The sequence below is a fragment of the Eurosta solidaginis genome, chromosome 5 (genome assembly GCF_040869045.1).
Source record: "Eurosta solidaginis isolate ZX-2024a chromosome 5, ASM4086904v1, whole genome shotgun sequence".
Taxonomy (NCBI): Eukaryota; Metazoa; Arthropoda; class Insecta; order Diptera; family Tephritidae; genus Eurosta; species Eurosta solidaginis.
The window spans coordinates 268,604,248-268,617,438 of NC_090323.1; the positions used below are offsets into that span (position 1 = coordinate 268,604,248).

A 13,191-nucleotide genomic window follows, 5' to 3' on the forward strand; every position below is an offset into this window, starting at 1 on the left:
ACAAATTAAATGAAAAAGGGCGGAGCCACGCCCATTTTGAAATTTTCTTTTATTTTTGTATTTTGTTGCACCATATCAATACTGGAGTTGAATGTTGACTTAATTTACTTATATACTGTAAAGATATTAACTTTTCTTTTAAAATTTGAATCTAAAAAAAAAAATTTTAAAAAGTGGGCGTGGTCGTTCTCTGATTTTGCTAATTTTTATTAAGCAAGCATATAGTAATAAGTGTAACGTTCCTGCCAAATTTCATCATGATATCTTCAACGACTGCCAAATTACAGCTTGCAAAACTTCTAAATTACCTTCTTTTAAAAGTGAGCGGTGCCACGCCCATTGTCCAAAATTTTACTAGTTTTCTATTCTGCGTCATAAGTTCAACTCACCTACCAAGTTTCATCGCTTTATCCGTATTTGGTAAGGAATTATCGCACTTTTTCGATTTTTCGAAATTTTCGATATCGAAAAAGTGGGCGTGGTTATTGTCCGATATCGTTCATTTTAAATAGCGATCTGAGATGAGTGCCCATGAACCTACATACCAAATTTCATCAAGATACCTCAAAATTTACTCAAGTTATCGTGTTAACGGACGGACGGACGGACGGACATGGCTCAATCAAATTTTCTTTCGATACTGATGATTTTGATATATGGAAGTCTATATCTATCTCGATTCCTTTATACCTGTACAACCAACCGTTATCCAATCAAAGTTAATATACTCTGTGAGCTCTGCTCAACTGAGTATAAAAATGTTACGTTAAACCGTAAACGTTAGACTTGAAAGAACACCGCTCACACAAGAGGCATATAAGAGAAAACTTGAGGTCATATATAATATCGCTGCAAACAACGGATATAAAAAAGCACTAGCAGATAAGCTCAGAAGGACAAATGGAGAACCAAAAAGAAATAATGAAAAGGAAAATAATAGCTGGACGACTATGACATATACTGGAAAAGCAACATATAAATTGGCAAACTTCTTTAAAAAATACAGCATTAACACAGCATTCAAAACATCGAACAACCTAGGGCGAAAACTAAGAACTAACATTAACTCAGAGGATCCGGCTAGGAGCCACGGCGTATACAAGCTTACCTGCGGATGCCAGCATTGTTACATAGGACAAACAGGACGGCAAATAAGAACGAGGTTCAGAGAACATATTAGAGATTACAACAAAAAAAAATACGGAATCAAACATTATACCCGAGTCTAACTTCGCGAATCACATGGTCGAGAATGAATGTTCCCCAGCAAACATCAATAAAACAGTTAGGGTTCTTCACATACAGGAAAAGGGCCGACGTCTCAACGTACTCGAAAACATGGAAATCTACAAACAGAAAACATTCGACGGTAGAATAATAAACGAACAGATAAACACAATTTCTTACACAATATTCGAGCCTTTAAAACTTGTTTACAGGAAACAACTTAATCACACAGGTACAACAGACAAACACACAACAACAAATAAACACAAAACAAGTAGCACACCAAAACAAAAAACCGACAAAGAAGGTCAAACGACTAAAATCACAGATTTCTACCTACCCCAGTCAGCCACACAAATCGATTAGTAAACCACCCTCGGTTCTGAATGAACACACAGCACATACACATAACTAAATATACACAAGCATCAATTTGACAATACCTGCTCATATACCTACGAACTATAAATACAGGACAAACGACAACAACAGATCAGAATGAAAATCGACACTGACGATGGCACAACGCCGAAACCGGTTTGTCTCAAAACCAAATTTGACAAGGGATGACGGAAAATCGTTCCAATATACATCATTTATTCACCCTGTGGAAAATCAGCCAAACAAGATAAGTTACGTTAAACCGTTTTATTGAAAACAATACTTACATCAAGTATAATAATATTAAAAGCTAGAAAATAATTAGCTAGGTCCTAGGTACTAGTCATCACACTCCTCATCAATCTAGGGCGTTGAAAGCGTTGCGCGCCAAATTTCTATTGATAGGCATAAGTAAGACCAACTGAACCTTAATCAGGCTATGCTACGCCTCACATTTTTAGAAACTTCACGCGCCCAACACTTTTATTTAATAGTATTATTATTACTTGATGTAAGTATTGTTGTCAATAAAACCGTTTAACTTAAAATTATTTTTTTTAATTATTTTATTTTTGCTAAAGCGGTTTCTATTTCGGCATGTCATAATGTTTTCCAAATATGAGCCAAATCGGACCCCGAATACAATTTTTTTGAATATCTCGAGCCTTGCGCCACCTATCGGAGTTTTTTTCTTATTATTGCATTGTCATCGGGTTCTGAACTATATTCCAAATTTCCAGCTTGTAGCTTATCGGGATGTTACTTAAATTTCAATTACAAAATTCTGCCCCCTACACAGAGTCAAGCTAAATAAAGCCGGTTAAAAATTGGGAGGTTTCCAGTTTCGTTAAAAAAAGAGTTTCAAAAAGTGTTTAAACCGAGGAATGGTTTAAAATTTAGGCTCAAATTTCCAATTGTATACAAATCATATTGGGAATTTCATACAATTTGAGATTGAACTTTAACCTCGAATAACGACTAAACGAGCCATGTTAGGAAAAAATCTTTCTTAAACTGTTTTGCAGACCGCTCAATTTTGATAATAAATGTTGAGGCTGTAGTAAACTTTTCATAAAAACGTTACGTACTATTTATATGGATAAACCATATGAAACAAAAAATTTTTTATTTGGCCCACCCTAATAAATATTTTTTTGTAAGTTTTAAATCTTGCAGCCCTGTGCTGTACACATCACAATCCTTGTTAATTTATGTATTTAAAGGTACAATAATAGAATTGTTAAATTAGGGTCAATGCCGTTTTATTTAATTTCCAAAAAAAAAAAGTAACATTTAAAACACTTTTTTTTTTACATCCGCTTGAAAAAATTATATTCGTGTTTAGATTGGCAAGAGCTTTTTCTAATTTGCGCTAGTGATACAAATTTTTATATAAAATCAATCAATCTCTGTCAAACTCGACACTAAAAGTTTGTTTATTCGATTTGTAGAACATTTTCATTAGTTCATATTTATCTACATCCAATAATAAAAAGCATCCCTGCCAATATTATTTCTGAATTTTTACTGAAATCTCACGGTGATTACCTAATCATAATTTTATATACAAACATTTTTCTGTTTTCTGTTTTTTTTTTTTTCAAAATCGCACGCATGATTTATTTTATGTGTATCTTGGGCAATACAGGGATGCACCTTAACGTTAAGCTAATCGTTTATCAAAAAATTTCCACCGTTTCCGTTGAAACACTTCGAAATATTATCGATAAAGAAATTATCAAGATAAATTGTATCTCGTTTTTAACCGAAACGAAAAGCTTTCGTTAACGTTAAAAACGTTAACGAAAACGTGATACTTTATGTTTGAATTGTGCTGGCAATGCTATAGCCATGGTGAAGCCGTAAGGTGGCAACAACGAGCGCACATACACACACAAACTCTATGTAATTTTTTGTGTAATTCGTTGGTGGTAATGTCAAAAATACTCTGAGAAATGTTCGTACTGTCAAAATTCATGAGAAAAGTTGCAATCAGCTTGGATAATGCTTTCACATTTAATGACTCCGCCATCAATCAGCTTTGCCAGCATAGTTTGAAATTAATAATCAACATAAACGATTTGATTTCGTTTTGATATGGCAGAAAACGAAACGAAATCATTTCGTTAATTTGACGATCTTAACGTTAATAAACGAAACGAAATGACTTCGTTTCGTTTATTAACGTTGATTATCGTAACGAAATGATATCGTTTCGTTGGTTAAGCATGCCTGGGGCAATATTTGACAGCGCCAAGCGCACTTCTTAAAAATGAAAATGCACAATTTTCAAAAGCGACGAAAAATTTTATATTCCAATTCAATTTTTTTACATCAACTTTTATGAAGGTACAAAAAGATATGTATATTAAAACAAAATTACAATAACGCACAGTCGCTCACATATTTATGTATATAAAACATAAATCTATATATTTTATGAATTTACAAAATGCTGCCAGATGGATGAAAATCAATGGGAATTATTAAAAAATATTAAAAACATTTACTGATAACGACAAAATTTCGTGGCTTAATATTTCGCCTATAGAAATTTCTATTCTTGTCTTGAGCTTAGACTTTTATGTTATTCGTCAATCCTCTCAGTGACCGTTTGCTAACCAAAGGTCCCCGACTCAAGTAACGGAACAAATAGCATTAAAAAACTTTAGGAAATTTTTTCTAGAAGAGGTCGAGTGTAAGGTGTCCATAGTTGGGTGCTGGGAAAGCTCTACCGAGTGATGATGAAAAAAAGAAAGGTAAACCGCTAAGTCGGCGGCGAAAAAGCGGACGTACAATCGATGGACAGTGCCCAAACTGCAAGTAGAATCGCTTGATGATGCTAAGCGGCAGTTGAAATGGTGTAAACGATGAATGGGTGGACGGATACCCCAGTATAATAGGTGAACAATGACTTGAAGAGCAGCTGGCTGGTGTCAAACGAAGCTATGGGGTTTATTCTGACGAAAGAGGTGCCTGATGGTTACAGGCGTCCATGGGGCTGGCGGACATCGAGCCGGCAAGTGAGTAAAAAGGGTAGATCGATTCCAAAAAACCGGATTATTGATGAGAGTTGGGCCGATGTATAACAAAAGGCAGATCGGTGGTGAAGTAACCGGGGTACCGGTAACCGATTCCTCGGTGCTCCAAAGTGACAGATAAGGCCTAATAATAAGTGGATTGGTGAACTGTGTTGAATAACCGGTAAATAGGCTAGTCAGTGTCCAAATAACCAGTCGACGGGCAATTGCTTTGTTGATGTCCAAAAGAGCCAATGAAAAATAATGTAGGTTGCTGCTCGTCCTTGGACACACAACATATACACTTATCTTATTTAAAAAAACTAGGCTTTTGGCACTTTGTCAAGCACTTATCGGTATACATAAATATAAGTGATTATAAAATGTTTAAAAAGTTTGCACATTTCCGATATGCGATGACCTCGTAAATGCATTGCACGCAATTTCTCACTTTCAATGTACCAGCAGGAAAAAGTGCACCCGGAAATGGGATAGTAAAATGGCCCTATCTGGGGCGACGAAACACGTGAAATCTTCAGTCACATTTTTTGAGAGCATCGGGAACTTCCATTCCGTATCGTACCTCTTAGTGCTCACACATATAAGGCAAATGAACTCAAACTATAGGGCTGTACTATTCGTACAACTTTTTTAGGGAACAAGGTGGGATTTATTGTTGTTGGCCGATATTTTCGATTACTAGATTTTTGCTGGGTAAGGTAGCACTGGTTATGTTGCTACTTAAAACGACATTACAGCTATTGAAGAGGTTTGAGTGCACATTAAGAAGTTTTTATTTTGATATTCCAACCCGTTTCGAAAATATCGGTATGGCACATTAGCCAACGAATATTATAACAAATGGTTTGCAATCCCTTTACAGATTCCGTAAATATTGATTAAATTCCGGGTCTAAATAGTCAAAAGATCTGTTTTTTATTTTAAAAATCCACAGAGATTCGGTATGGTCTTCATATGATTATGGTGATAACAGAACACGCCAGGTGATGTCGTTTTACAATGCATATTCGGAAATCTCCATAACGTGTCTCCGGAATATGAACATCAAAAGGAAATTTTAGATGTCACAAGAGATGTTTGAATACTTTGAAAAGTCAAAAATAAAGCATCTGGCATCTCAAATTTGTACAGTTGTATGTTACATTAAAAAAATTGGAGGATCCGACAACTGAAAATATATTTGCTACGAACTGCTGCCGCGATTTTCGTCTCTTGCTTTCCTTGCTCATCTTTGCGCTTGTTAGCGCACTCAATGTGGATGTAGGTGTATCTTTTAGGTTAATTTCCGAAATATTTTTAGAAATGGAATTTTCAAAATGTTATTTTTCTCACTTCATATGTTAAGAGCGCTTCAAAATACAACAACAAAATCCACGAAGAATTAAAAATTGTGTGTTTTTAAGAAAATATTTTAATGTGTACGCGCATACCTACAAATATTTTGTAGATATCCCAATACTAACACATATCAAGGTTTATATGTATGTTCAAAAATATATACATTTATACATAAAGAATTAAGTACAAATCTTCATAGCACTATTAAAATTATAACTGCAATAAAATTCCAGATATAAATACAAAAGAAAATTTATTTTTTTTAAATATAAGGAAAATTGATTAGCTGATTCACAATTATAACAACCGCCTGGTGGAACTAATTTCGCATTTTTAGCATTTATTAAAAATTCGACGAGCTTCTCATTCAAAATTTTGAGTGGAATACATTTTCCTAGTAGCACATAAGTAAATTCAAACTGGAAAACAATTTATAAAAATAATACCTGCGAAAAATGCGATGAGTCTAGAATTAGTCGCAAAGAAATATGCGAATACAGTAAGTTTTTATCTCTTTATATGGGTTGGAGTGATCCCTTTTGTTTGGGATGTCCTATGGAATAACCAAATGGTCGTGTTTATGTCTGGACGGATAGTGTCGGACGGGTCCTCTTTATACCCCTAAAAGTAATGGCAGACAGATGCTTTTTCTTACTATCATTTATACCCTTACGAGTACTGTTGAAAAAGTCCTCTTCGTACCCCTACGGAAACTGTCGGATAGATTATATTCGTAATCTTACGTGTATTGTCAAAAGATTCTTCTCTGCTCGCCTATCGGTACTGTTGGAAAAGTCCTCTTTCTACCCGTAAACCTTACCGATATTATCACTTTTTAACGATAATATAATATCTAAATAAAATAATTTTAAAAAATTGTTTAAGTTAAACGGTTGTATTGAAACTAATACCTACAATTAAGCAATAATAATACTAAAAGCTAAAAAATAATTAGGTAGGTCCTAGGTAGTAGTCATCGCACTAGGGCGTTGACCGAAAAAAAAATAAAAGCGCTGGGCGCGTGGAATTTCCAAAAACGTGAGGCGTTGCATAACCTAATTAAGATTCATTTGGTCTTACTTATGCATATATAAGAATATTAAGCATAAAGATATGAGCAAGTGACTATCAATAGAAATTTGACGTTGCTCACTTTTTTATTTATTTTTCTGATCAACGCCCTAGAATGAGGAGGAGTATGATGACTTAAACCTAGGACACACCTAATTGTTTTCTAGCTTTTAGTAGGATGTGTACCGCATTACATAGCTTCTCCAATCCAATTGTCAAACTCACCTTCGAGCGGCGAATCCCGTTTCACTAACAGACGAGGCTCTGGCAACCCCAAGCTCCTCATGGAATTTGGGGGTGGGGAGGGAGGGATAGCCTGCAGGTTAATGTGGCATATAAATCGTTCCCGAGATGGTCGGGCTAGCACCTTAATTGTGCTATGTTACCGGATCGTACCGGATCTGTATCCGACAAAGTACCATCACATCGATAACCCTCCCCAAAGCCTTCGGGGAGTAATCTTATCGCTACAACAACAACAACAACAACAACAGGGGATGTGGATGAAAGTTAAGATGCATATGGAGATGAAAATAGACATGGAGAGTATGAAGTATATAGAAAGGCAGATGGATAAGAAATTTTAGATGAGATAAGAGCATTATAAAGGGGAAGAACTAAAAGGGTGCAAAAAGTGGGAGAGTGATTATTGGTGAAGATCACTAAAGACTTTATACTGATTGCTTGAAGGAATGTGCCAATACACCTTTTTATTTAAATCACTCTCGGCCCAAGCCGAGCAACGCCAGGTATCCTTGCTAGTATTGAATAAATTTGACAACAGCACTATCTCAGCGACAGGGTGTGTTTGAAACCGTACCTAGAATAGGGTTTTTGCATCTGCCATATAAGATAGGATGGAATTGGCAGTCGCTGCGGGATCATTTAAATCTTAATATTGTATCGATTTGAAGCTACAATTCTGCAAAACCCGCATACCTTTTTATACTCAGCTAAGCAGAGCTCACAGAGTATATTAGTTTTGTTCGCAGAACGGTACCCAGTAACGGCATAAACTAATCGAGATAGATATAGATTTATATATATCAAAATGATCTGGGTTAAAATACTTCACTTAGCAATGTCCGTCCGTCCGTCCGTCTGTCCGTAAACACGATAACTTTAGCAATTTTTTATGTATCTTAATGAAATTTGGTATGTAAGTTCTTGGGCACTCATCTCAGATCAGTTTAAAATAAACGAAGTCGGACTATAACCACGCCCACTTTTTCGATATCCAAAATTTCGAAAAACCGAAAAAGTGTGATGATTCATTAGAAAATTAGTAAAATTTTGGACAATGGGCGTGGCACCGCCCACTTTTAAAAGAGGGTAAGTTAAAAGTTTTGCAAGCTTTAATTTGGCAGCTGAGTATGTAATGTTCGGTTACACCCGAACTTAGCCTTCTTTACTTGTTCTAATTGTTCTTTAATCAAAAATGTCTATCTTCGATAGATCCTGAATACTTTTCGACCAATTCCATTTGGTCCAGAAGAATAAATCTCCAGCAGTTTTAACCATAAAAATCTACCTAATATTTTTTCACCGTAGATCATTTACAACGAATGATTTATCGCTTCTTACATACTATGCCAGAGGGGTATTGTTCTCCCACTTTCTTGCTGCTATCAGGGTCTGAACTATTCCTATTTATTTCGGTAAAACTACCGACAAAAAGCGTAACTGGCGACATAATTTAGATACTCTATCTTTAGTAGAGATGATTTACTTTCTCCAAATTTATGGAATTATATGTGACGCGACAATGTAATTAGAGATCAAAGAAGACCCATTCATGGGGTCCTAGAGATATGTGACTGAATGAGAGTTTTGTATAAATAACTTTTTCCCAATATATATGTTAATACACAAGGTTTCTCAGTAAGGTACTTGTATTTTAAGGCGTATAAAAGGCCACGAATTCCATCCATGAGATGATCTTGGTAAGTAATAAATGGGACGCGATCAGTAGAAAGAGAAGACGGTTGCACAGCCCATTAACCACCCTTTTGCGAAACATCAAGAGTCCCTACAGGATTTTTAGCACCACTTTGGGTGTTAATTGACTTAATACAATTTTTATAATTTCTTAACATTAAAGTTTCATTTATTTAATACATGTTATAAAGTACATAGGTGATGGTATATTGCAAGAACAGTTAACTTAAAATAATTTAAAAAATTCATTCCGTTATTAGTTCTTTCTGCGCTTCCAATAATTTTTGGGAAATCTATAGTTTGGAGGAAATCTATGCGCCTTGAGCGGAACCTTCTCGCCCGGCCTTGGACGATGCAATAACGTATGGTGCAACTTATTACACCGCTTGCATCGCTCCTGCGATTCGCATTTTAAAATGTCGGCATGAGTGCGAGCCAAACAATTCAAGCAATAGTGAAAGCGACGGGCGCATTTAATACGATCGTCGATGCTCATCTCGAGAAACTGCTTGCAGAATCGGAGAGAATGATAATGATTACAAACCAGACAGAGATGAACCTCTGCGTTCCGGGACCGGCGATGTGTTGGTGGTTCTCTATTATCGCTGGGCATACCTCTTACCTTGTATCGCTCCAATATGTTGATCTTACGTTTAAAATTTAAATTTGTGGTTATTAAGCCTTTGAATTTTGAAGCCAACAAACAGCAGCAAAAAGGGTTTCTTTTTTATTGTTTCATTTCGAGTTAAGTAATTTTGTTCAACTTAGTTGTTGTTCATTTTTTGCTCTAAGATTCATACAATTTCTAACACTTTATGAGTCGGCTATTTTGGTTTATGTATGTACTCATCTTTCGTGCCCCACAATGCGACTGCCGTTTCTATTGAATACCAAAATTGAAAAGTGAGCATCTAATGCATAAAGAAAAATGACGCGAGATGATTTTCTATTTTGGTTCTCTTCGTGTCTTTGTTGCGTTGCCAACTTGATTCAAATTTTCATAATAAGATAATACTTTTTAGTATTTTAATTTATTTTAACTCTGAATTTCATTTGTAGTTCAATTAAAAATGAAAAATGATGTGTTTAAAAACATATTTTTATTTTTAACAGCGGTAATGAAAACGAATACATACCGGGGATTTGCAATCATCCTTGATTTAAGCAAAAAAAAACACTATGGCACAGAAATATGTTTACGTATTCATGGAAACGGAAGTTACGTTCGGAATATGGACTGGTGACCCACATATGTACACACATCTGTACATATATACATACATTAGAGTGGGCCATTAAAAAGGAAGTGTGTACTTCTGGAATGTTCATAGAAAAACTTATTGGTTGTTATCTTTAAAATATATTTTTACCAAATATGGGCTTTTTTTATAGGAAGGATGTATTCATGGCATGTAAATAATAATTATTATCAATCAAAACCTTGATTCAACCTCAGGGAATTTCTTCCATAATACTTGTAGGAAATTTTACCCATTGACACTTGCAGGCTATTTTTGTTTTTATTAATGGCTTATTATCGATAGCGAATTATTGTTATCGTTAGTGACATTGATTTTATATTGAAGTTTTATCGGCACCTGTGACATATATATTAACACTCCGATAACAAATTGAAAATACTTCCGCAAGAAATCTATAGTTTTTTGATAACAAATTGATTGCTTTTAAATTAGTAGCACTCCGGTTTCCTGTAAATAATCGTTAACTTTACGATATTATTTTGATAATAAACCAATAACTCGTCGATAAAAAGTCGATAACTCATCGTCAACTTATGTTTTCAATAGTAAATTTGTAACATTTTGATAACAAATCGATGACTTGTCGCTAATGCGTCTATAAGAAACCGATAACTCTACGATAAGAAATAAATAACACGGCCACAACCCATCAATAAAAACCGACAACTCATAAATAGATGGAAAATTAATAACACGCCGCCTGGTTTTCTTTTCTTATCTCTACATTAATTTATTTTATTTTGCTTTACTTTCCTTTCTTTGCCTTTTCTTGTTTTTCCTTGATTTGCAGTCTGATTTCGCCCATATCAACCACGAACATTGTTCCCACATTATGCTACAGTGCCGTGACAATACTTACGCTTATATTCTGTATTCCTGCACTACCGCACACTACGTCTACACTTAAATTCTTCTAAAGAACTCGCTAGCACCTACCGTACGGTTACATTGTGAACTTTACCATATTGGTCTCAAAAAACTTTGCACATCAAAAAATTTGCCTTTACATCGTATGCGTGGAAGAACTTAAAAAAATGTACTTCTTTAATTAATTAATAGCTCACATAAATTTTGAGATACAGAAATAAAACGTAATTCCAATTAAGGTTCTACATAGCAAATTTTCTTAGGTACCCACAATGTGCGCGAACCACATTTTGACCGATATCCTAGGAATCGATTGAGATAAAATAAGGTGGTATGAAAGATACAAAAACGGAGATCACAACGTGCGGCCTTGCGTGTTATAGCGGTCTCAGATTTGCATACATGTTCATAATCATTTGTCTTAATCCTTGAGTTTTCGGGTCACCCTAATATTAGTGCGTATCTTCACACGTAAAAACTACACTTTTGAGAAGCGTGGGAAAAGAGGCACTACTCTAATATTTTTACTGATGTAAATATGAATATGAACTCTTTGAAACATGTGTACAGATTCGTGAGGTGGTGATTGACAAATTTCGTGACTACAGCAGTTTGGACGTACTTAACAATTTTTTATATATATTTTATAATATTTTCAAAATCAATGATCCAGCATTTAATTTGCCGCTGGGGTCCTTTTGGTGGATATGGCTCCATACATAAAGAGGTTGTCATTACCCTGCGCACTATCGGGAATTGCAGTTTTTAGGCATAAATTTCAAATTTAGTTTATAATTGCATTATATAGACCAATCCTAATAAAAACTTCGTATCTCGGACATTCTGTTTAAAAGGTCGGACTTTGTGGGGTTACACTGAAGTGACAGTCCTTGGCTCGGAAAAAACCCCTAGTCGCTTCAGTACATACGCGGTTAGGAATTTTAGCCTAAATTTTAAACCCCTCATCGGACTAAGCACTTTTTACACTTATTTGAGCAACTCATCTAAAATTTCATAATTACGAATCCAAAAAATTTTCACAAATCTAAAAATAGAAACTTGTACTTTTGTATTTGTACTGTGGCTCTTCTTGGTTTAAAACAAAATCAAAGAGCTTAAGCTTGTAGCTTAAAATTTAGAAGTAAAAAATTTCATTTGTGAAAAGTGCTGTAAGGGCCGCCAGACAAAGTTTTTTCAATGAACTATTCAAATACTAACTAATATGAATAATAAGGACGTTTGCTGACTACTTCGACTTTTGGCTGCTGGGTACTCGCGAACTAAAGGCACAATAGTTAGCGTGAGAGCAGGCGCTGAACCTTCCGTTTTTTTTTTTTTACATTTTTTGGCGTGATGTATTTATTATTAAAGGAGCACAGGTCCAGCACATAAGCCCCTTTAAAAATAAACGCAAAGTTTGACAGCCTATAAAATCGTATAAGGTAAATGTGGAAATGTGACGTTTCGCCGATAAATAGGTGAGGATCAAAAGAATGCATTGCATTCATCCATGTCATTTTAGCCCAAGGGTGGACGTGTGTCCTTTTAATAACAAATGATTCATATATATTATTAAGTTTTATTTATTTATTTACCAAGTTTATGAGAAGTGTTGTATTTTTAAACTTACGAGAATAGAAGCAGCGTCACCATCATCGTTAGCATCAAAAATCTTCATTCCCTTATATTATTCAGGCTCATCATTATCTGCATCATCATAGTAATAATTAACTTAAAGACGACAAGTAAATCCACAGAAAACCGCAAAAGTCTAATATAATTTTATGAGTAAGAGTTAGGAACAAACAAAATTTTTTCAAAATTTATAAACAACAAATTTATATATTTAAATTAAAAAATAAAATAATTTCACGTTTACGACTACATACAAATTTATATATGTAGTTGCCGCTAAATTTACGCCATCGAGTACACTTAGACTTATATCTTTATGTACATTAAACCGTTTCAGAAAAAAAAAATTATTAAGAGCTCTCCAGATGGAAATGTGTGCCGGAAAGCGCCTCAAGGGATTATGCACAAGTCCATTTCCCATTGTATTTCTA

General features: G+C 34.8%; 1 protein-coding gene across 5 annotated transcripts in view; it reads right to left on the bottom strand.

The window, feature by feature from the left end:
• Fhos (Formin homology 2 domain containing) overlaps nucleotides 1-12,818 on the bottom strand; it is a 206,518-nt gene extending 193,700 nt beyond the window's left edge. For all 5 annotated transcript variants that reach the window (XM_067790423.1, XM_067790419.1, XM_067790418.1 and 2 more), the window contains exon 1: nucleotides 12,756-12,818. In XM_067790423.1, the coding sequence (XP_067646524.1) occupies nucleotides 12,756-12,803 (48 nt within the window). In that variant the 5' untranslated portion in view covers nucleotides 12,804-12,818. The remainder of the gene's footprint in view (nucleotides 1-12,755) is intronic.
• Nucleotides 12,819-13,191: the final 373 nt, after the last annotated feature.